At 50.1% G+C, this 26,012-nt stretch overlaps 1 protein-coding gene across 1 annotated transcript; it reads left to right on the top strand.

The window, feature by feature from the left end:
- Positions 1–5,865: 5,865 nt before the first annotated feature.
- LOC143959504 (uncharacterized) lies at positions 5,866–24,160 on the top strand. Its single transcript, XM_077468182.1, has 3 exons — positions 5,866–7,587; positions 14,508–17,462; positions 22,457–24,160. Exons 1-3 carry the CDS (start codon positions 6,420–6,422, stop codon positions 22,813–22,815), a joined length of 4,482 nt encoding a protein of 1,493 aa, XP_077324308.1. The 5' UTR covers positions 5,866–6,419; the 3' UTR covers positions 22,816–24,160.
- The last annotated feature ends 1,852 nt before the right edge of the window (positions 24,161–26,012 follow it).

Here is a 26,012-nt window from a genome sequence, read left to right on the forward strand (position 1 = left end):
GGGTGGATGCAGCCAAGTGGAGGGGAGGACAGGGTGGGAGCAACCAGGTGGAGGGGAGGACAGGGTGGATGCAGCCAAGTGGAGGGGAGGACAGGGTTGAAGCAGCCAAGTGGAGGGGAGGACAGGGTGGATGCAGTCAGGTGGAGAAGAGGACAGGATGGATGCAGCCAGGTGGATAAGAGGACAGGGTGGATGCAGCCAGGTGGAGAGGAGGGTAGGTTGGGTGCATCCAGGTGGAGGAGAGGACAGGGTGGATGCAGCCAGGTGGAGGGGAGAACAGGGTGGATGCAGCCAGGTGGAGGGGAGAACAGGGTGGATGCAGCCAGGTGGAGGGGAGGACAGGGTGGGAGCAGCCAGGTAGAGAGGAGGACAGGATAGGGGGCAGCCAGGTGGAGAGGAGGACAGGGTTGGAGCAGCCAGGTGGAGGGGAGGACAGGGTGGATGCAGCCAAGTGTGGGGGAGGACAGGGTGGATGCAGCCAAGTGGAGAGGAGGACATGGTGGATGCAGCCAAGTGGAGGGGAGGACAGGGTGGGAGCAGCCAGGTGGAGGGGAGGACAGTGTTGATGCAGCCAGGTGGAGGGGAGTACAGGGTGGGAGCAACCAGGTGGAGGGGAGGACAGGGAGGATGCAGCCAGGTGGAGGGAGGACTGGGTTGGAGCAGCCAGGTGGAGGAGAGGACAGGGTGGATGCAGCCAGGTGGAGGGGAGAACAGGGTGGATGCAGCCAGGTGGAGGGGAGGACAGGGTGGGAGCAACCAGGTGGAGGGGAGGACAGGGTGGGAGCAGCCAGGTGGAGAAGAGGGTAGGTTGGATGCAGCCAGGTGGAGGGGAGGACAGGGTGGATGCAGCCAGGTGGAGGGGAGGACAGGGTGGAAGCAGCCAGGTGGAGGGAAGGACAGGGTGGATGCATTCAGGTGGAGAAGAGGACAGGGTGGATGCAGCCAGGTGGAGAGGAGGGTAGCGTGGATGCAGTCAGGTGGAGAAGAGGAGAGGGTGGATGCAGCCAGGTGGAGAGGAGGGTAGGTTGGGTGAATCCAGGTGGAGGAGAGGACAGGGTGGATGCAGCCAGGTGGAGGGGAGGACAGGGTGGATGCAGCCAGGTGGAGGGGAGGACAGGGTGGATGCAGTCAGGTGGAGAAGAGGACAGGGTGGATGCAGCCAGGTGGAGAGGCGGGTAGGGTGGATGCAGCCAGGTGGAGAAGAGGACAGGGTGGATGCAGCCAGGTGGAGAAGAGGGTAGGGTGGATGCAGCCAGGTGGAGAAGAGGACAGGGTGGATGCAGCCAGGTGGAGGGAGGACAGGGTGAATGCAGCCAGGTGGAGGGGAGGACAGGGTTGAAGCAGCCAGGTGGAGGGGAGGACAGGGTGGATGCAGCCAGGTGGAGAAGAGGACAGGGTGGATGCAGCCAGGTGGAGAGGAGGGTAGGGTGGATGCAGTCAGGTAGAGAAGAGGAGAGGGTGGATGCAGCCAAGTGGAGAGGAGGGTAGGTTGGGTGCATCCAGGTAGAGGAGAGGACAGGGTTGCAGCATCCAGGTGGAGGGGAGGACAGGGTGGATGCAGCCAGGTGGAGAGGAGGGTAGGTTTGGTGCATTCAGGTGGAGGAGAGGACAGGGTGGATGCAGCCAGGTGGAGAAGAGGACAGGGTGGATGCAGCCAGGTGGAGGGGAGGACAGGGTGGATGCAGCTAGGTGGAGGGAAGGACAGGGTGGATGCAGCCAGGTGGAGGGAGGACAGGGTGGGAGCAGTCAGGTGGAGGGGAGGACAGGGTGGATGCAGCCAGGTGGAGGGGAGAACAGGGTGGACGCAGCCAGGTGGTGGGGAGGACAGGGTGGACGCAGCCAAGTGGAGGGGAGGGCAGGGAGGATGCAGCCAGGTGGAGGGGAGGACAGGATGGATGCAGCCAGGTGGAGGGGAGGACAGGGTGGATGCAGTCAGGTGAAGGGGAGGACAGGGTGGATGCAGCCAGGTGGAGGGGAGGACAGGGTGGATGCAGCCAGGTGGAGGGGAGGACAGGGTGGATGCAGCCAGGTGGAGGGGAGGACAGGGTGGATGCAGCCAGGTGGAGGGGAGGACAGGGTGGATGCAGCCAGGTGGAGGGGAGGACAGGGTGGATGCAGCCAGGTGGAGGGGAGGACAGGGTGGATGCAGCCAGGTGGAGAAGAGGACAGGGTGGATGCAGCCAGGTGGAGAGGAGGGTAGGGTGGGTGCAGCCAGGTGGAGGGGAGACATATTGGAACAAGTATGTGGATAAGTAACACCAGGGATAGTAGTGCAGCACCCTGATTTTTAGGCAGTGTTGCGATCAAATGTATTTGCCAAGTGATAGTTGCCTTGGCCAATTGTTAGGAGGTCAATTGATTTTGCCCTAATTCTGGAGTTGCTGCACTTCTCTCTTTTGTCACTAGATGGCCGGGTAACTGGTGGCATTAGATAAGGCAAGGGCATTGGAAGGACAGATTAGGAATCAATGGGGTGTCTGAGCCAATGGGCAGGAATTTTCTTGGGTCCCTTGGCCTGCTGGGAGAACCTATTTATTTGGGTGGAGTCGGGTGATCGGGGTTCTGTGTCACCTGGACGGCTGTCTGGGTGGACGTGCGTTGTATGCCCGGGCTGCTAGGCCAGAAACCTAAGGCCTATCCCGGGGACATCTGGTCTGGTAGGCTGTCCGAGAGCCTATCCAGAAGTAGTGCAGGGTTGTAGTCCAACCAGAAGTAAGGGTTCCACCGGCCGGGGAACCAGCCGTGGTCAGAGGTAGAGGGGAAGCTGTGGCCACTAAGGGACCATCCACCTTGTTACCAGGGACCACCGTGGGTAAGCTGAGGCCAGTACCAGACTTCTCACCAGCCGGGGAAGAAGTGGGAAAGCATCAGCAAGTGCCAGGTCAGGGACCCAGTGGGACAGCAGAGGTGACGCTAGTGGGTGCCAAGCCAGGGACCTAACGGGTCAGCGGGGGGGAAGTTTGAGACGTATTTGTGAATACCAAGCCAGGGACCCAGCAGTGATTCTTGAGGAAGATACGGAGTGCTAGATTGGAAGAGCTCAGGGGGTCCAGTGGCAGTGGATCAGTAAGTCTAGTGAAAGACTGAGGGCTCAGAGGAAGTGAAATTCTACAACAGGAAATTGTAGAAGAAGTGAAAGAGTTCATTGCAACCTTTGTTAGAAACTTTTACAAGACTGTTGCCATAGGAGGCGGCATTCCTACTCATGCAGATGTGATGTCTTGTTAGATACCTTTCCCTGCATGGCTTTCTGCCTATAGAAGTCTCGGAGTCTGACAATTAACATTGCCTCTACTTAAAGAGGAAGTGAACCCTGATGAGTGTTACTTCCTCTTTCATTCCCTGGAAAGGTAAAGCATAATGGACTACTATGCATCGCATCGCATCGCATCGCATAGTAGCCCATTATGTGTCACTTACCTGACACAGGAGCCAGCGAAGTCACCGCTGTCCCCTGTAATCCATCTTCTCGGTGGGGTCTCGCAGCTCCACCGCTGACATTCCGTGAAGCCGCAATGACGTCACTCCCACGCATGCACACGGGAGCCGAGATGCGCGGCACTTTCGTCATCGACGATGCCACAATCAGTGCGCCTGCGCATTGCTGTCTACGGAGCATGCGCCGTAGACAGCGGTGCCCGTCTTCGGGCAAATATCTCCTAAACCGTGTAGGTTTGGGAGATATTTCTTGGACCTACAGGTAAGCCTTAATCTAGGCTTACCTGTAGGTCAAAGTGGTTTGTAAGGGTTTACAACCACTTTAAGGGTGTCCTGGCCCCAACCCTAGGGAACAAGACATTTTCAAAAAATATATTGCTATATGGTACTTAAGTCCACTTACTGCGACAAAGTAGCCCATGATTAGTGGGTCCTACACTATCCATAGACTGGGAGATCCGGCATCTCTAAACCATGGGAGCCATACACTCCTCTATATGGGAGAACGAGAGGTCTCCACCATGACACAGGTGGACACTAATGAGAGGCACTGGTGACGGCCCCAACCCTCTCTCCCACAGTTCTGTCCAAGAGACAATAAATCTCTTTGCATTCAAGAAGTGTCTGGCGCCAGTGGCGCATCCAGGGTATGGCACATACGGCAAGTGCCATGGGCACCATATTAAGTGGGGGCTTGTGAGTGGCTGGACCCCCCCCCCAACATTACCCTGTGCCCCCCCTATTTAAATGAAACTGACACTGGGAGCATTGGCGTCCGCAACTCAGTGGCTGATAATGGGCAGAAATCGGGATTATTTCTCCACTTTCTGGTGCAGGCGGAGTGATCCACCGCACTGCGGCTCCCGACAAGTAAATGAAAGTCTCGGCCCCTTCTATATCAATACGCCGAGGCAGGCTAGAGCTTTAATTGACTTGTCGGGAGTGGCAGTGCGGTGGATCACCCCGCCTGCACTTGAAAGTGATGGTGTCCCACACCCAGCTCGGTTCTGAAGAGGAAGGGACGCCACCGGTCCCTAGCTCCCGACTCACTCCGGAGAATGCCGCAAAAGGAGCACTGCACCCAGTTCCTGGGCCCCGGGTAGGAGAAGTCGGCCGGACTGGGTGCGGAGGGAGACAGGGTCGCCACCTCTCTTGTTTCACTCTGAGTTGGCTCCCTACAGCAATGATAGCTTCCCTCTGTGCTCTCCCGTCAGCTGCTGCGGGGGAAGGGGGGTAGGTTTGCTATGATTCAGTTTGTGAAGGAATGGTATGCCGCTCTTCCCATTCATTCACTGTCCAGTGCAGCTGAGGCTGCAGAGAAAGGGGCTGGGGAATCTGTGTCCTCAATCCCTTTCTCTGTCTCAAAAGTGAGATATTAGGGATCTTTTTAGAACCCCGATATGTCACCAAAGCCCCCCCCCAACAGGGCTAGACAGTGCCACCTATCAGTGCCAGCGCTACCTATATCAGTGCAGCTCATCAGTGCCACCTATATCAGAGCGGCTCATCAGTGCCACCTATCAGTGCCAGTGTCACCTAGAAGACAGTGCCACCTATCAGTGCAGCTCATCAGTTCCACCTATCAGTGCTATTGTCACCTAGAAGACAGTGCCACCTATCAGTGCCACCTATCAGTGCCAGTGTCACCTATCAGTGCCTTTGCCACCTATCAGTGCAGCTCATCAGTGCCACCTATCAGTGTCACCTATCAGTGCTAGTGTCACCTAGAAGACAGTGCCACCTATCAGTGCAGCTCATCAGTGCCACCTATCAGTGCCAGTGTCACCTATCAGTGCTAGTGTCACCTAGAAGACAGTGCCACCTATCAGTGCAGCTCATCAGTGCCACCTATCAGTGCTAGTCTCACCTACTAGTGCCACCTACCAGTGAAGCTCATCAGGGTCACCTATCAGTGCCCGAGTGTCACCTATCAGTGAAGCTCATCGGTGCCACCTGTCGGTGACAGCTCACCTATTAGTGCCCATCAGTGCTGCCTATTAGTGTTAGTTCTACCTCATCAGTGCCCATAAATGCTGCAAATCAGTGCCACCTATCAGTGCCAGTGTCACCTATCAGTGCTAGTGTCACTTAGAAGACAGTGCCACCTATCAGTGCAGCTCATCAGTGCCACCTATCAGTGCTAGTCTCACCTACCAGTGCCACCTATCAGTGAAGCTCATCAGTGCCACCTGTCGGTGACAGCTCACCTATTAGTGCCCATCAGTGCTGCCTATTTGTGTTAGTTCTACCTCATCAGTGCCCATAAATGCTGCCTATCAGTGCTGCTCATCAGTGCTGCCTATCGGTGCCCATTAGTGTAGCTCATCAGTGCTAATCCATAATTTGTTAATTGAAAGATTAAAGAGCTTGACTTGTAGTTTTGTTAGCAGGTTTTTTTTGGTAAGGTTATCTGAAAGATGGGTTTGGAATGTTTTGACAGGGGGGCAAGTTTCAGTGCTTGCCATCTGCGCCCTTTTCACTAGATACGCCTCTGTCTGGCACCCATCGATCTACATTGCATCGCCCCCACCATGCCTTGTAACCCACTCTACACAGAAGGACGTCAGCTGTCCCTAAACCTGGAGGTCATCATTAGGCCTCAGGGGCCCCAGGACTTGGCTACAGTAGGGACCCCCATAATAAGCACAGCAGCCGTGGAAACCCCATATCTATGACTTCTGTAGTAGCGCTAGGCTTCATGTAAACGTTGTTTAGCCTCTCCTGAACGATTTCACTTTGACAGCTAGAAGCCGGCGCCTAAAAACGTCCATAAGAAGGAGCTGCCAGGTTTTCTAACTTTCCAGTATCTAGGGGGAGAAAAAAACACAATGAAACCTTAATTTGGGGTGCACTTATTTAATTTGTCACATTCCAACTTTAAGCTATGTTGTGATTGCAGCCACGAAGGTTATAGCTCTGCTTTTGTCTCCTCTATAGGGTCAGCTTCTCTCTTCAATGGCTTAACGTTTGTTACCTCTTTCATGGAATCTTCTCCATCAGATGACACCCGGTTTGAGCTCATCTTGAATGGGATTGATTGTTGCGCCGCGGTCACTGTGACAATACAGGGTACCAACTTCTTCCAGAGCGTTACCCTCCAGCAGGGAGAAATGGTCAACCTCACAATTCCAACCAGCGCCATGCTCAATGGCAGTTCCATCTCCTCCGCAGGAGTCGTTGTGATTTCATCCAATAGCAATATATCTGTCATCTCCAACGTCTGGGGGACTGATGGCTATGATTGGTCATACGTCTACCCAGTGGATCTTCTAGACAAAGAATACTATATCATCACACCCGTCTCAGACTTTACGAGAAACACCCAATTTGCCATAATAAGCCTGGACCAGCAAACTTCTGTCACAGTGACATTGTCTGGTGGCTCTGTCACATTGCAGGGCATGTCCTTTACATCTGAAAATTCAGCAAATTTCTCACTCTCACCCTACCAAAGTGCCCAGTTTCAGCTGTATGACGGTGACCTCTCAGGATCCTTCATACAAGCGGATAAACCTATCGCTGTTCTGAGTGGCCATCAATGGTACATTCATCAATCAACTTTGAAAAGTCTCAGCTCTGGCAACATCTTTGAGCAGCTGCTCCCCGTAAGTAGGTGGGGGAGATCGTTTTTAGTGCCCCCGATGTCTATCCAGTGGGAGACTGCTAAAATCCTGGTGATGGTTTCTCAAACCACAAATCTGGATGTATATTATGGGTCTGTGTTAAAGGCCTCTAACCGAATTTCGAAAGGAGTCACTTTTGAACAAACGATCAATGCAAATGCCCTCTGGATAAAGGCCGATCAGGATGTGATGGTCATGTTTTTCTGTTATGAAAGACTCGATGATTCAGGAAACCTACTCCTGAATCCCTTCATGTCCAATGTGATGGCCACCACCATGCTTGAGACTTCCCAGGTGGTCCATGCTCCCTCTGGCTTTACAACCAACCTGTTTGTAGTTCCCATCAGTAGCCAAATGTCAAGTATAGAGGTAGATGGAATCTCACTCCCACCGAGCACCGCCTGGAATGACAATGATTTGAAGACACTGAATACCTGCTGGGTGGAGGTGACCGTCTCCCCGGGATCTCACTATGTTCAACAACTTTCAAATGGAGATGTCTGGGTCATGTCCTACAGCACTACTGGTAATTATGCTCTTTATTTTGCCATTCCTGTAATTGATTTTAGTATTGTGGTTATTCAACAGAAAAACAAGCTGCACGGCTAGGGTTGCCACCTGTCCAGGATTCACCCGGACAGTTCGGGTTTGGAATCATGTGTCCGGGTTTCAGACTGCCTGAAACCCGGACACATTATTTAGACTGGGCTATGGCTTCCCAGCAGGGTTGTTGCATGCATTTTTCTAAGCTGAGAGTGTCAGGGTTCTCAGGTCACCCCTTACATCAGAGTTCCCCTTTACACCAGAGGTCACAGTGTTTCCCCTTACATCAGAGACCTCTCCATACATCAGAGTTCTCTGTGTTACCCCTTAAATCATGGCTACCAGAGCATCCTTTACTCCCCAGAGTTCTCCCATACATCAGAGTCTGCAGAGTCCCCCTTATAGTGAAAGGGGACTCTGCAAGTTCAGATGTAAAAGGGGGCCCTTGTTATTAACTTCATATGATTAGAAATGTTATTTAATAGCAAAATATATGTATAAAAACAAATTGCTGTGCACCGCTAAAGTGTTCGGGTTTGACTTGAAGAAAAAGTGGCAACCCTATGCACGGCCTAAATAATTACTCTCAGGGCTCATTCGACTTTAACACATATTACAGCGCCTATCACTTTAATATGCTTTTGTGATGTGTTTTTGATGCTTCTGTGAAGCTTTTTTTGAAGTTTTATGGAAGCTCGGCAAATGCCCTGTGAGTATGTTAAAGAGGAAGTAAACCCTGATGAGTGTTACTTCCTCTTTCATTCCCTGCAAAGGCAAAGCATACTGGACTACTATGCATCGCATCGCATCGCATCGCATAGTAGTCCATTATGTGTCACTTACCTAGCACAGGAGCCAGCGAAGTCACCGCTGTCCCCTGTAGTCAGGCGCATCCATCTTCTTGGTGGGGTCTCGCAGCTCCGCCGCTGTCATTCGGCGAAGTCGCGATGAAGTCACTCCCGCGCATGCGCATGGGAGCCGACACGCGCGGCATCTCCGTCATTGACGGTGCCATGCGCCGTAGACAGCGGTGCCTGTCTTCGGGCAAATATCTCCTAAACCGTATAGGTTTAGGACATATTTCTTGGACCTACAGGTAAGCCTTGATCTAGGCTTACCTGTAGGTCAAAGTGTGTTGTAAGGGTTTACAACCACTTTAAATTTCTATTTGTTTTAAAGGGGCTTAGTAGAACCCTTGCTCAGTAGTACCCCCACTCAACAGATCCCCAGCTCCTTAGCACCCATGTTCAGCAGATCCCCAGTGTACTGGAACCATCATTCAGCAGATCCCCTGCTCGGCAGTTCCCCCAGCTCTGCTGATCGCCAACTGAGTAGCAACCCTCAGGTCTGCAGATCCTCTGATTTGCTGATCCTCCCCTCAATCCTGATCCTCCCCTCAATCTGGTCCCTGCTCACCTTCTGCTATATTGCTTCCATGCTGCACAGCACGTGTGACATCTGCTAGTTCCTTCCTGCCGCTCCCTCAGCTCTGCTGATTCTCTGCCACTCTGTCCTTTCTGTCTCCGGTCCACAATCACCTTTCACTATAGTGTTCCTATGTTGCACACCACGTCTGCTAGGTGTCCCTCTCCAGTCCGGACCCCGCTCACCTTCCTGCTACTCCACGCTGCACACCAGATGTGACCAGGGCTGGACTGGGACAGGAGTTTGGCCCTGGACTTCATCCAGACTGGCCCACTTACATTTTGAGTGTCCCATCAGCACTCCCTTACAACAGAGTGTCCCATCAGCAGCCCCCTTACAACAGAGTGTCCCATCACCAGCCCCCTTACAACAGAGTGTCCCATCACCAGCCCCCTTACATCAGAGTGTCCCATCACCAGCCCCCTTACATCAGAGTGTCCCATCACCAGCCCCCTTACATCAGAGTGTCCCATCACCAGCCCCCTTACATCAGAGTGTCCCATCACCAGCCCCCCTACATCAGAGTGTCCCATCACCAGCCCCCCTACATCAGAGTGTCCCATCACCAGCCCCCCTACATCAGAGTGTCCCATCACCTGCCCCCTTACATCACAGTGTCCCATCACCAGCCCCCTTACATCAGAGTGTCCCATCACCAGCCCCCTTACATCACAGTGTCCCATCACCAGCCCCCTTACAACAGAGTGTCCCATCAGCACCCCCTTACATCAGAGTGTCCCATCACCAGCCCCCTTACATCAGAGTGTCCCATCACCAGTCCCTTTACATCAGAGTGTCCCATCACCAGCCCCCTTACATCAGAGTGTCCCATCACCAGCCCCCTTACATCAGAGTGTCCAATCACCAGCCCCCTTACAACAGAGTGTCCCATCACCAGCCCCCTTACATCAGAGTGTCCCATCACCAGCCCCCTTACATCAGAGTGTCCCATCACCAGCCCCCTTACATCAGAGTGTCCCATCACCAGCCCCCTTACATCAGAGTGTCCTATCACCAGCCCCCTTACAACAGAGTGTCCCATCACCAGCCCCCTTACATCAGAGTGTCCCATCACCAGCCCCCTTACATCAGAGTGTCCCATCACCAGCCCCCTTACATCAGAGTGTCCCATCACCAGCCCCCTTACATCAGAGTGTCCCATCACCAGCCCCCTTACAACAGAGTGTCCCATCACCAGCCCCCTTACATCAGAGTGTCCCATCACCAGCCCCCTTACATCAGAGTGTCCCATCACCAGCCCCCTTACATCAGAGTGTCCCATCACCAGCCCCCCTACATCAGAGTGTCCCATCACCAGCCCCCTTACATCAGAGTGTCCCATCAGCACCCCCTTACATCAGAGTGTCCCATCACCAGCCCCCTTACATCAGAGTGTCCCATCACCAGCCCCCTTACATCAGAGTGTCCCATCACCAGCCCCCTTACATCAGAGTGTCCCATCACCAGCCCCCTTACATCAGAGTGTCCCATCACCAGCCCCCTTACATCAGAGTGTCCCATCACCAGCCCCCTTACATCAGAGTGTCCCATCACCAGCCCCCTTACATCAGAGTGTCCCATCACCAGCCCCCTTACATCAGAGTGTCCCATCACCAGCCCCCTTACATCAGAGTGTCCCATCACCAGCCCCCTTACATCAGAGTGTCCCATCACCAGCCCCCTTACATCAGAGTGTCCTATCACCAGCCCCCTTACAACAGAGTGTCCCATCACCAGCCCCCTTACATCAGAGTGTCCCATCACCAGCCCCCTTACATCAGAGTGTCCCATCACCAGCCCCCTTACATCAGAGTGTCCCATCACCAGCCCCCTTACATCAGAGTGTCCCATCACCAGCCCCCCTACATCAGAGTGTCCCATCACCAGCCCCCCTACATCAGAGTGTCCCATCACCTGCCCCCTTACATCAGAGTGTCCCATCACCAGCCCCCTTACATCAGAGTGTCCCATCACCAGCCCCCTTACATCACAGTGTCCCATCACCAGCCCCCTTACATCAGAGTGTCCCATCAGCAGCCCCCTTACATCAGAGTGTCCCATCAGCAGCCCCCTTACAGCAGAGGGGCCCACTGAGCCATCGGCCCACCGGGAAACTCCCTGTAGTCCCAATGGCCAGTACATGCCTGGATGTGACGTCTGCCCCAGAAACTCCCAGAATATATTCACACAAACCAGAGGTGACAGCTGATGACATCTTTCAGGTTCGCTTGCTGGTTTCCCAGTGCATCCTGGGATATCTCATACCTGCAATAGCTCAAAAAAAAAGCCCCTCAGAAGCTTCAGGTGCTGTAAGTGAGCATTGTCATAGACTTCTATGGAGGCTTTGGAGACTCTTTGAAGCACCAAGAAAGCAACATGAGAGATCATTTTTGAAGGGGAGCAAACACAACGTGTGACCAGGACTGTAAGGGAACCATTTTATTTAGTGACAGGAGCTTTGATTGGCATTCAGGGCACTTTAAAAAAGTGTGTCCAATGCCATACAGCCATATATATATACACAGTGGGGACAGAAATTCAGAACCCCTTAAATTTTTCACTCTTTGTTATATTGCAGCCATTTCCTAAAGTTGTGTCATCAAAAAGGGGGGGGGAAGGGAAAAGGAAGTTTGGGACTTTACGTGAGGCAGTCAATGGATAGGTTCATCTGTCCCCATCCCTAATGTATACAAAAATGTCTAAGCCCTTGTACACACGGGTCGGACATTCCGACAACAAAATCCGTCAGATTTTGTCCGACGTATTTTTTCCGAAACTTGTGTTGCATACACACGGTCGGACAAAGTTGTTGGAAAATCCGATCGTTCAGAACGTGATGATGTAATTTAGTTATGACGGGACTACGTTCAGGCTAGTAGCCAATAGCTTTGGTCTAGGAATTTGATCTGAGCATGCGTGGCACTTTGTCCGATCGGAATTCTCTACACGCAATCGGACAAAGTCCGATCGGATCATGTTGTCGGAAAGTTTTATAGCCCGGCTCTAAAACTGTCCGTCGGATATTCCGATGGAAACAGTCCGATGGAGCCCACACGCGGTCGGATTATCCGACAACACCGTCCGGTCGGACACATTTTCTGTCCGACAGTGTGTACAAGGGCTAAAAGAAAAGTTGGGGCTTTATATGAAGCACAGCTAAGAACGTAAAAATAAAAAACACATGATTAAGTACGCCAAAAAAAAAAAACTTATACAATAAATCAAGAAAATAACATGGTAAAATTAATAAACCCTTAATAATTTATTATACATGATAGTAACACAATTCATAACCAATCTATAGGTGACAAAATTGTTGATACTACAATTAAACTAGTTTATATTAGTTTAGTTTAGGAGGTATGGGAACCTACACAGAGGTCCCTGTGGTGGAACTTGTCTACAAATCCCTGTATGCAGAACTTGTCCTGAGATCCCTGTGGGCGGAGCCTGCCTGGAGATTCCTGTGGGTGGAACCTATACAGAGATCCCTGAAGGTGGAATCTGTCTATAAATTCATGCATGTGGAACTTGTCCTGAGTTCCCTGTGGGCGGAGCCTGCCTGGAGATTCCTGTGGGTGGAACCTATACAGAGATCCCTGAAGGTGGAATTTGTCTATGAATTCAAGCATGTGGCACTTGTCCTGAGTTCCCTGTGGGCGGAGCCTGCCTGGAGATTCCTCTAGTTCAGCCATTCTCAACCAGGGTTCCATGGAACCCTGGGGTTCCTCCAGAGGTTGCTAGGGGGTTCTTTGAGCTGTGGCTGATAAACCACCTATTTGATGATGCCTACAGAGTTCAAGGTTCAGCACCACTTAGCAAAGTCAACAGCATGACACCAAATATCTTTTTAACTGTCTTTAAAGAGGAAGTAAACCCTTCCAAACAACTTGGACCTATAGGTAAGCCTAGATTAAGGCTTACCTGTAGGTCCAAGCAATATCTCCTAAACCTATATGGTTTAGGAGATATTTGCCCGAAAATGGGCACTGCTGTCTACGGCGCAGGCGCACTAAATGCGGCAAATCCAAGAATGGATTTGCCAAATTTGTCGAATCCCGTGCGCATGCGCGGGAGTGACGTCATCGCGGCTTCGCCGTATGACAGCGGCGGAGCTGCGAGGCGCGACTCCCGTGCGCATGCGCGGGAGTGACGTCATCGCGGTTGCGCCGCTGTGATTCGTCGGAGCTGCGAGACGCCACAAGCAACATGGATGCGGCGGACTACAGGGGACAGCGGCGACTTCGCTGGCTCCTGTGTCAGGTAAGTGACACATAATGAGCTACTATGCGATGCATAGTAGTCCATTATGCTTTACCTTTGCAGGGAAAAAAAGAGGAAGTAACACCCATCAGGGTTTACTTCCTCTTTAAGGGTGGCAATCTGAACACCACTTTAAGGGGGGCGTTCTTCCTATTGACCTTCAATATAAGGAGAATTGTTCCTATCGAGCCCTGATGATTTGGTTTTAATAATGGTTCCTCGAGACATGAAAATTAGTTTTGGGGTTCCTCTAGGGATAAAAGGTTGAGAAAGCCTGCTCTAGTTGAACCTGCCCTAAGGTCCCTGTGGGTGGAAAGAAAATAAAACAAGCCAATCAGGCTTGTAAAGGGGCTTCGATATGGAACTTACAGCGGCATAGATACAAAGTTTACTAAAAGAAAAGAGACACCATTTTCAAAAATTTATGGCTATTAGCCACAATAACAGTAAAACCTTCACCAATATTAAAAAAAATCAGGACAACGTTGTCACAATAAAAGTGGTCCCTGTGGGTGGAGCCAGCCTGGAGATCCCTGTGAGTGGAACCTGTCTAGAAATCCCTGTATGTGGAACTTGTCCTGAGTTCCCAGTGGGTGGAGCCTCTGTGGAGAACCCTGTAGGTGGAAACTGTCCTGAGCTCCCTGTGGGTGGAGCCTGTTTGGATATTCCCGTAGGTGTAAACGGTCTAGAAATCCCTGTATGTGGAACTTGTCCTGAGTTCCCTGTGGGTGGAGCCTGGCTGGAGACCCCTGTGGGGGGAACCTGTCCAGAGATACCTTTGGTTGATCATTCATTTGTGCTACCAGCTACTGTCAGCCTCCTTGTGAGAGAGATGTTACCCCCAGGAGACGGTTTGTACTAGGCAGAACTGTGTTGGGTTGTTTAGCGCTAGTGATTTCTTCTCTATTTTCTCTGTTATTTGCTGCCACCTAGTGACATTTGTGGGAGTTGCAGCTGGGCAGCCTTATACAGCAGTAGATGCACTGCCTGTTTTACATTGCAATATGTGTTTTACAAACCCTTTTCCATTTTTAGTGATATGTTTAACTTCTCTTGTATTCACACAGTAAACTTCAAGTTGCACATTACGATTTGGCTTATACCTCTACATAACGGAACTTTTAGGAGCACACTTGGTACAGCTCGATCCAAGGAGGACATATGTTAGAAATGGGTGAGATGTTACAATAATCTGTGACTTTCTGTTCTGCACAGGTAACGCAACATCAGCTTTCAACGCAGGGAACAACTCCAGCTCCTTCAACTTCTATGGCAGTGGTTTGAGCTGTAACTGCCAGGACCCGATCAGAACTCCCACCACCAGTGAAAATACAGAGGACAACTCCACCACCAGTGAAAATACAGAGGACACCTCCACCCCCAGTGAAAATACAGAGGACAACTCCACCACCAGTGAAAATACAGAGGACAACTCCACCACCAGTGAAAATACAGAGGACAACTCCACCACCAGTGAAAATACAGAGGACAACTCCACCACCAGTGAAAATACAGAGGACAACTCCACCCCCAGTGAAAATACAGAGGACAACTCCACCACCAGTGAAAATACAGAGGACAACTCCACCACCAGTGAAAATACAGAGGACAACTCCACCCCCAGTGAAAATACAGAGGACAACTCCACCACCAGTGAAAATACAGAGGACAACTCCACCCCCAGTGAAAATACAGAGGACAACTCCACCACCAGTGAAAATACAGAGGACAACTCCACCCCCAGTGAAAATACAGAGGACAACTCCACCACCAGTGAAAATACAGAGGACACCTCCACCACCAGTGAAAATACAGAGGACACCTCCACCCCCAGTGAAAATACAGAGGACAACTCCACCCCCAGTGAAAATACAGAGGACAACTCCACCACCAGTGAAAATACAGAGGACAACTCCACCACCAGTGAAAATACAGAGGACAACTCCACCACCAGTGAAAATACAGAGGACAACTCCACCACCAGTGAAAATACAGAGGACAACTCCACCACCAGTGAAAATACAGAGGACAACTCCACCACCAGTGAAAATACAGAGGACAACTCCACCCCCAGTGAAAATACAGAGGACAACTCCACCACCAGTGAAAATACAGAGGACAACTCCACCACCAGTGAAAATACAGAGGACAACTCCACCCCCAGTGAAAATACAGAGGACAACTCCACCACCAGTGAAAATACAGAGGACAACTCCACCACCAGTGAAAATACAGAGGACAACTCCACCCCCAGTGAAAATACAGAGGACAACTCCACCACCAGTGAAAATACAGAGGACAACTCCACCACCAGTGAAAATACAGAGGACAACTCCACCACCAGTGAAAATACAGAGGACAACTCCACCACCAGTGAAAATACAGAGGACAACTCCACCACCAGTGAAAATACAGAGGACACCTCCACCCCCAGTGAAAATACAGAGGACACCTCCACCACCAGTGAAAATACAGAGGATACCTCCACCACCAGTGAAAATACAAAGGACAACTCCACCACCAGTCTACATACGACAAACACCCCCACCACCAGTCTAAATACGAAGGACACCTCCACCACCAGTCTAAATAAGGACACCTCCACCACCAGTCTACATACAACGAACACCCCCACCACCAGTCTACATACGACAAACACCCCCACCACCAGTCTACATACGACAAACACCCCCACCACCAGTCTAAATACGAAGAACACCTCAACCACCAGTCTAAATATGAAGGACACCTCCACCACCAGTCTAAATATGAAGGACACCTCCACCACCAGTCTAAATAAGGACACCTCCACCACCAGTCTAAATATAAAGGACACCTCCACCACCAGTCTAAATATAAAGGACACCTCCACCACCAGTCTAAATATAAAGGACACCTCCACCACCAGTCTAAATATAAAGGACACCTCCACCACCAGTCTAAATATAAAGGACACCTCCACCACCAGTCTACATACGACAAACACCCCCACCACCAGTCTACATACGACAAACACCCCCACCACCAGTCTAAATATGAAGGACACCTCCACCACCAGTCTACATACGACAAACACCCCCACCACCAGTCTAAATACGAAGGACACCTCAACCACCAGTCTAAATATGAAGGACACCTCCACCACCAGTCTAAATATGAAGGACACCTCCACCACCAGTCTAAATAAGGACACCTCCAACACCAGTCTACATACGACAAACACCCCCACCACCAGTATAAATATGAAGGACACCTCCACCACCAGTCTAAATAAGGACACCTCCACCACCAGTCTAAATATAAAGGACAACTCCACCACCAGTCTAAATATAAAGGACACCTCCACCACCAGTCTAAATAAGGACACCTCCACCACCACAACGAACACCCCCACCACCAGTCTACATACGACAAACACCCCCACCACCAGTCTAAATACGAAGGACACCTCCACCACCAGTCTAAATATGAAGGACACCTCCACCACCAGTCTAAATATGAAGGACACCTCTACCACCAGTCTAAATAAGGACACCTCTACCACCAGTCTAAATATGAAGGACACCTCCACCACCAGTTTAAATATGAAGGACACCTCTACCACCAGTCTAAATAAGGACACCTCTACCACCAGTCTAAATAAGGACACCTCTACCACCAGTCTAAATATGAAGGACACCTCCACCACCAGTTTAAATATGAAGGACACCTCTACCACCAGTCTAAATAAGGACACCTCTACCACCAGTCTAAATATGAAGGACACCTCCACCACCAGTTTAAATATGAAGGACACCTCTACCACCAGTCTAAATAAGGACACCTCTACCACCAGTCTAAATAAGGACACCTCTACCACCAGTCTAAATATGAAGGACACCTCCACCACCAGTTTAAATATGAAGGACACCTCCACCACCAGTCTACATACGACGGACACCTCCACCACCAGTCTACATACAATGGACACCTCCACCACCAGTCTACATACAATGGACACCTCCACCACCAGTGAAAATACGAAGGACAACTCCACCACCTGTCTACACACGATGACCACTTCCGCCACTCTTCAAAAGACAACCACTACCACCACGAATCTACATGAGATGACCACTCCCACTACCACCACCACTGTGGTCACCAGCCTGAGCACCAAGTCTTGTGAAGGTAGGAAGGGTTACTACTTATCAAAGCTGAACTCCAGACAGAGATATAATACACAAATGAGCGCAGCTCTCTATTTCTTAACCACCTGACCTCCAGAATATTTACCCCCTTCATGACCAGGCCATTTTTTTCACTATTCAGAACTGCGCTACTTTAACTGGCAATTGCTCGGTCATGCAACACTACCCAAATTAAATTTATATCATTTTTTTCCCCACACAGATAGAGCTTTCTCTTGGTGGCTTTTGATTACCACTCTTTTATTTTTTGCGATATAAACAAAAAAAGTCGCCAATTTTGAAATTTATTGAATTTTTTTTTGGTATAAAACATATCCAATAAAAATAAAAATCAAATTTCTTCATAAATTTAGGCCAAAATGTATTCTGCTACATATCTTTAGTAAAAAAAAAAAAAAAAAATCCCAGTAAGTGTATTTTCATTGGTTTGTGTGAAAGTTATAGCATCTACAAACGATGGGATATGATGTATACAGTATACCGTAATTATTATTTTTTGGATACTAGTAATGGCGACGATTAGCGACTTATAATGGGACTCTAATAGTGTGGCTGACAATCTAACACTAACTGATGCTGAAGGGGAATTGACTAGCTGACCCTGATACAACCAGTGACACTAATACAGTGATTAGTGCTAATGCTATATACTGTCACTGTACTAATGACACTTGCTGGGAAAGGGTTGGCATCTAGGGGCTGACCAAAGGGTTAACTATGTGCCTAACAACGCGTAATGCTTGCAATGTGTGCTGCTTTTACTAGGAGATCCGGCTGATTTCTCTCCCTACTTTCCCGGGAGAAAAATGAGCCACATTGCTGCTCCATGTACAGAGCCCTGTGTTGTTAGTAAACACAGGGCTATGTGCTGTGATTAGCTAAGCTGGTCAGCAGGTCCCAGTCATGAATCATTGGCCGGGACCTGCTGACTGGCTTGTGCTGTATCGAATCACAGCACAGATCGGGCGCGCCCCCTACCCATAAATTTAAAATCACGTACATGTACGTGATTTAGCACACGGGGTACATGGGGTGGTCCGCTAGTGGTTAATACACCATTAAACCGGATAAGAGGAAAAAATCAGCATGTAAAAGGGGCTCTATGGTCGGCTAGATTTGGCATCAAGAGCACAAGGCCCCACCCCTGCTAGAACATTGTCCTCCCCTGCTTAAGCCGAACCCTCCACCTTCTTGTGCCCCACTACATATCAGAGGCCTCCATACAACATTCATGGCCATTGACCTTTACATCCCCAAAGGAAGGAATGTCCACACTTTTTGGAAACAGAATAACAGTCGCATCACATTGACTTACCATGCAGAGTCACTTGACATTAAATAGCCATTCACCTTTAGTGGACAGTCCGCAGTAGTCACATGTGAAAGCATTTTCAGCACCTTGGCAGCCATCTCCCTTTTACAGTCTCTTCTCCACCCCAGGGTCATTAATACTCACAGGACTGAGCTCTCTGTAGTCACCTCCTTGCTAGTTACACCTCTCCCGGGACCCTCCAGGGAAGCAGCCTTACTCAGGGAACTCTTAGCCTGCCCTAAAAGGCCTTAAAGGCCTAGCTCCAATCTCCATAAGGGAGAGAAAGACTACAGCCGACTCTTCTTGGGTGCAGGTCTAATCCTCCCGACCTCCTGACCTATCCAGGGTCTACAAATGCTGGTTGCATCCTCATAGGTGGGGGGTGTTTAGCTCCCTTGTTGTGTTGGGTGAACGGTTCGGCCCGAGCATGAGTTTGGGCTGAACATTGACTGTTTGCCCTGTTCGGGGAATGCCCTGCACACTGCACAGTGCACAGTGCTTGCAGTAAAAAAAAAAAAATCAGCGTGGAGTCCCCCCCAAAATCCATACCAGACCCTTATCTGAGCATGCAGCCCCCCATCCTGAACCATACCAGGCGACATGCCCTTAACATGGGGGGGTGCTTTGGGGTGGGGTGGTCTCTTCCCCACAACCCTGGACTGTGGTTGGGGGGGTCTGTTGGTGGGGGGCTTATCAGAATCTGGAAGCCCTTTTTAACAAGGGGCCTCCAGATCCCGCCGCCCCCCCCCCATGCAAATGAGTATGGGGTATATCCATTACTTATAGAACAAAAAAAACAAAAAACGCTCTGCATTAATTGACAGCTGAACGTCTAATGCAGGGATTCCCAACCAGGGTTCCTACAGAGGTTGTAGGGGTTCCTTCAGCATTGGACAATTTCTGCCTCTGAGATAACTTCCCACTCACACCATTGATCTTTTTAGCTATCTGTAAGGAGGTAATTCTTCCCAATGACCACAAGTGTGAGGACCATTCTTCCCACCGACCATCACACTAATGTATCAGGAGTTGTAGATTTCAAATTTTTAGCAGTAGGTTCCCCGAGACCGGAGAACTATTTCAAGGGTTCCTCTGTGTTGAAAAGGTTGAGCAAGGCTGATCTAAAGCCTCCTCCTTCTAATGCCTGCCATTCCTTTATAGGTAACTGCGGGGCCACCTGGTGACATCCCCTGTTGGCACCGCCCCCTTGTGATGTCACCGACTCAGTGTACACATGTCTGTAACATCACAAGTCGGGTTGGTATCGACTGGGGGGGGGCGCCTTTTCTTTCTTTCTTTTTTTCAATAGCTGGGTGTCGGCAATTGCAACCGAGAGTCAATTTAAATGTGAATTGACTATTTTTTTTTATAAATGTAATTTTTGCTGCAGCAGGTTCTATACGTGCAATAGATGTGCCACTTTACAGGCACACTAAGGGGACCACCCAGGCACTATATTTAAAGGAATTTTTCATTTTTATTGTTGCACTTTAAGCATCATTAAAATCCCTGCTCCTGAAAAACAATTGTTTTTTTTTTGTTTTATTGATACATGTTCCCCAGGGCAGTACCCGGACCCCCATACCCCCTTTATGGCCAATTATTTGCATATAAGCCTTTAAAATGGGCACTATTGATTTTTTCTGTTTGGCTCCCATAGACTTCAATGGGGTTCACTGCTCGGGAGTTCTGCTGCAAACCGAACGGGGGGGGGGGGGGGGTATTTGACCCATCTCTGCTCCCATGCCTCAAGTGCTCCTAGGGCTCCTCCAAACCTGGCTTATAACAAGCCACTTCCTCACTCATGACATCACTGTGGGAGGGCTCTACCTAAAAGGGGCCCAGCACCTGATGACTCTATTTGCTTTAACCAGACACTATTCTGGTACAGACCCCCCCTAGTGGCAAATTAGCTAACAAGTAGCTACAAATAGTGCAGCTACTGACTTTTAATAAAGGAAACACTTACCAGTCCAGGGATCCGGCGCTCTCCCCGCCCAGGCTGCTTCTTTGCTGGTCTTCAGGTCCCATGGGCCGCCATCTTTACTCTGGGAAGCTGGCTACGACTCCCTGTGGCTTCACAGCCTGCTCTCTACTGCACATGTATGAGCTACGGCACACTATGAATGGTCCCACAGCCTCCTGGGACCTGAGACCATGGTGAGGGCATGTGGCCTGGTATGGTTGGGGGGACGCTTTCTCATCTTCCCTCCCCCCTTATCCTGTGGCCTGCCAGGTTGCATGCTTGGATAAGGGTCTGGTATGGAATTTGGGGGGGATCCCCACGCCATTTTTTTAAACCACTTCAATACATTGTGTTTCATAAACTACACTGCCTGCATTGACAGACTATAGAGTCTACACTGAATATCTAGTCTATGCTAAATGCCGAATATATATATATATATATTTACAGTATCTCACAAAAGTAAGTACACACCTCACATTTTTGTAAATCTTGACACTTGTCTACAATGTAAAGTAGTGAGTGTACAGCTTGTATAACAGTGTACATTTCCCGTCCCCTCAAAATAACTCAACACACAGCCATTAATGTCTAAACCGCTGACAACAAAAGTGAGTACACCCCTAAGTGAAAATGTCCAAATTGGGCGCCAATTAACCATTTTCCCTTCCCCGGGTCATGCTGAAATTCCAGTGACCAGTATGAGAGAGTGAGAGCGATAACACCAAATTTAACACACTTGCTCCCCATTCACACCTGAGACCTTGTAACACTAACGGGTCACATGACACCGGGAAGGGAAAATGGCTTCTTTTTTTTTCAAAATTGTCGCTCTTTTTTTTTGTTTATAGCGCAAAAAATAAAAACCGCAGAGGTGATCAAATACCACCAAAAGAAAAGCTCTATTTGTGGGGGGAATTTTGTTTGGGAGCCACATCGCACGACCGGCGCAATTGTCAATTAAAGCGACACAGTGCCGAATCGCAAAAAAAAGTGCTCTGGTCAGGAGGGGGGGGGGGGGGGGGGGGGGGTAAATCCTTCTGGGGCTGAAGCGGTTAAAATGTGACATGTTTGGTATCAATTTACTGAGCCTAACATCATCTCTTATATTTTTACAAAAAAACTGCTTTGCAAATACCACGTGACATAAAAATTGGCAAAACCCACCATTTTATTCTCTAGGGCCTCTGCTTTAATATATATATATGTATAATGTTTGGGGGGTTCTAAGTAATTTTCTAACAAAAAATATAGATTGTTAAATGTGAACAAAAGTGCACAAAAGTGCCAGGTTCCCCTTAAAATTCCCACCAGACATGAAGGGCCTAATCGGAATTGGGGGGAACCCCCAGCACTGAGCTGGCATTTCATTGGGGGGTAAATGCTGCATGCTTTGCACCTCTATGGAAGGTGGTCTGCTGTGCAATGAGAGAGGTCTATGGAAAGCTTGGAGGGGTAGAATATAATGGGGGCAGATAAGTCAGATGGGGGGGGGGGGATCAGATGTTACTGGAGGATGAGGGAAAGGAGGAGGGGCCACTGGTCAGGTCAGGTGATAAGAAGCGCGTCGTTCAGCGCTGAGGCCGCGTTGTCTCGAGTTGTCTACAATCCTCATGGTGGAGTGCGGCGTATCATCACTGTGAGTTCCCACTTCTCTCCCTCCTCTAACTCGTCTCTTCTCCTCCTCTTCCTGCAGATGGGTTTGTTGAAATCTACTTGATGGACACTCCCCTTAGCTGGTGGGACGCCCTGCGCTACTGCCGCGAACACTACACCAACCTGTTAAGCGTGCCGGATGACCGCATCCAGAACCTTGTGGCTACCATGATTAAGCAGACCGGAGCGTTGGGGACCGGACTATGGATCGGCCTCCGCAGGCACAAAGTATTGGGGTTCCTGTACTGGATGGGTGGGCAACCCACTGACTACTTCAACTGGGGGGACGGTATGCCTAGTGACCCCGACACCAACCTTTGTACCTTCATCTCACTAGAAAACAACTTCACCTGGTATGACCAGTGCTGTGCCACCCAACTTGGTTTTATCTGCTACTGACCCCTCCCCCCCAGGATATATAACACCCACTGATCTCTACTGACACCCCTCCCCCCAGGATATATAACACCCATCAATCACTACTGACACCCCTCCCCCCAGGATATATAACACCCACCAATCACTACTGACACCCCTCCCCCCAGGATATATAACACCCACCGATCACTACTGACACCCCTCCCCCCAGGGTATATAACACCCACCAATCACTACTGACACCCCCCCCAGGATATATAACACCCACCAATCACTACTGACACCCCTCCCCCCAGAATATATAACACCCACTGATCTCTACTGACACTCCTCCCCCCAGGATATATAACACCCACCAATCACTACTGACACCCCTCCCCCCAGGATATATAACACCCACCAATCACTACTGACACCCCTCCCCCCAGGATATATAACACCCACCAATCCCTACTGACACCCCTCCCCCCAGGATATATAACACCCACCAATCACTACTGACACCCCTCCCCCCAGGATATATAACACCCACCAATCACTACTGACACCCCTCCCCCCAGGATATATAACACCCACCAATCCCTACTGACACCCCTCCCCCAGGATATATAACACCCACCAATCCCTACTGACACCCCTCCCCCAGGATATATAACACCCACCAATCACTACTGACACCCCTCCCCCAGGATTTATGCCACCCACCAATCACTACTGACCTCCCTCCCCCCAGGATATATAACACCCACCAATCACTACTGACACCCCTCCCCCCAGGATATATAACACACACCAATCACTGCTGACACCCCTCCCCCCAGGATATATAACACCCACCAATCACTACTGACACCCCTCCCAGGGTATATAACACCCACCAATCACTACTGACACCCCTCCCCCCAGGATATATAACACCCACCAATCACTACTGACACCCCTCCCCCCAGGATATATAACACCCACCAATCACTGCTGACACCCCTCCCCCCAGGATATATAACACCCACCAATCACTACTGACACCCCTCCCCCAGGATATATAACACCCACCAATCACTACTGACACCCCTCCCCCCAGGATATATAACACCCACCAATCACTACTGACACCCCTCCCCCCAGGATATATAACACCCACCAATCACTACTGTGACCCCCAACCCCAGGGATATTGACTGTCTGAGGGCCTTAAAGAGCCCCATTGATCTTGACATGATGACATCATACATGTCCATTAGGGATGAGCTTCGAGTTCTACTCGAACATTGACTGTTCAGCGAACAGTGAACAATTTGGGCTGTTCGCAGCAAATTCGAAAGGCCGGAACACCCTGCACAAGTCTATGGGAGAAATCTAAAGTGCTCATTTTAAAGGGTAATATGCAAGTTACTGTCCTAAAAAGTGTTTGGGGACCCGGGTCCTGCCCCAGGGGACATGGATCAATGCAAAAAAAAGTTTTAAAAACGGCCGTTTTTTCAGGAGCAGTGATTTTAATAATGATTAAAGTGAAACAATAAAAGTGTAATATTCCTTTAAATTTCGTAGCTGGGGGGTATCTATAGTCTGCCTGTGAAGGGGCGCATGTTACTGGTGCTTAGAACTGTCCCTGCACAAAGTGTCATTTCTGCAGGAAAAAAAGTCTTTTAAAATCACTTGCGGCTAAATTGTCGGCTCCCCATAATACAGAGAATACTCAATGAGTGTTCTCTGCATTAGCCGACAATTCATTCATTGATAAAAAAAAAAAAAAAAGTGTGGGGGTTCCCCTAAATTCAATTACCAGGCCCTTCAGGTCTGACATGGATATTAAGGGGAACCCCGTGTCAAATTTAAAAAAAAATTGACGTGGGGGTCCCCCTAAATATCCGTACCAGACCCTTCAAGTCTGATATGGATATTAAGGGGAACCCCGCATCAAATTTAAAAAAAAATTGACGTGGGGGTCCCCCTAAAAATCCATATCAGACCTTTTATCCGAGCACGCAACCTGGCAGGCCGCAAGAAAAGAGGGGGGACGAGAGACCGCCCCCCCTCCCTCCTGAACGTACCAGGCCACATACCCTCAACATTGGGAGGATGCTTTGGGGGTCTGTGACCCCTCAAAGCACCTTGTCCCCATGTTGATGAGGACAAGGGCCTCATCCCCACAACCCTGGCCGGTGGTTGTGAGGGTCTGCGGGCGGGGGGCTTATCAGAATCTGGAAGCCCCCTTTAACAAGGGGACCCCCAGATCCCGCCCCCCCCCTGTTTGAAATGGTAAGGGGGTACAAAAGTACCCCTACCATTTCACAAAGAAAGTGTCAAAATGGTTAAATAAGACAAACACACTTTTGAAAAATTCCTTTATTAAAAATGAAAAAAATAAAAAAAAAGATTCCAGCGGTGCTAATCCACTCTTGCTATCCAGCGACGGATCTCCGGGGTCCAGCGATGGATGATCATATCCAGCGATGGGGGATCTCTCAGTGCAGCACTGTCCATACATCCATCTTCTGTCTCCCCTGCGGAGACTGTGGAGATCCCAGCGCTGACGTTTCTTATATTAGGAGGGCCGGGCCCCCCGTCACCTGACCCCGCCCCCTATGACGCTGGTGAAGGGAGCCAGGGGTTCCCCAGTGACCTATGGGTGACCCCGCCCCCTCTGATGTAACGGAAACCTGCGTTACATCAGAGGGGGCGGGGTCACCCACACGTCACTGGGGAACCCCTGGCTTCCCTCTCCAGCGTCAGAGGGGCGGGGTCAGGTGACGGGTGGCCCCGCCCTCCTAATATAAGAAACGTCAGCGCTGGGATCTCCGCAGTCTCCACAATGGAGACAGAAGAAGGATGTATGGACAGCGCTGGACTGAGAGATCCCCCGTCGCTGGATATGATCATCCATCGCTGGACCCCGGAGATCCGTCGCTGGATTGCAAGAGTGGATTAGCACCGCTGGAATCTTTTTTTTATTTTTTTCATTTTTAATAAAGGAATTTTTCAAAAGTGTGTTTGTCTTATTTAATCATTTTGACACTTTCTTTGTGAAATGGTAGGGGTACTTTTGTACCCCCTTACCATTTCAAACAGGGGGGGGTCGGGATCTTGGGGTCCCCTTGTTAAAGGGGGCTTCCAGATTCTGATAAGCCCCCCGCCCGCAGACCCTCACAACCACCGGCCAGGGTTGTGAGGATGAGGCCCTTGTCCTCATCAACATGGGGACAAGGTGCTTTGAGGGG

Source organism: Lithobates pipiens, unplaced genomic scaffold, assembly GCF_037356315.1.
Source record: "Lithobates pipiens isolate NorthernLeopardFrog02 unplaced genomic scaffold, aLitPip1_a1.2 Scaffold_78, whole genome shotgun sequence".
In the NCBI taxonomy this organism is placed as follows: Eukaryota; Metazoa; Chordata; class Amphibia; order Anura; family Ranidae; genus Lithobates; species Lithobates pipiens.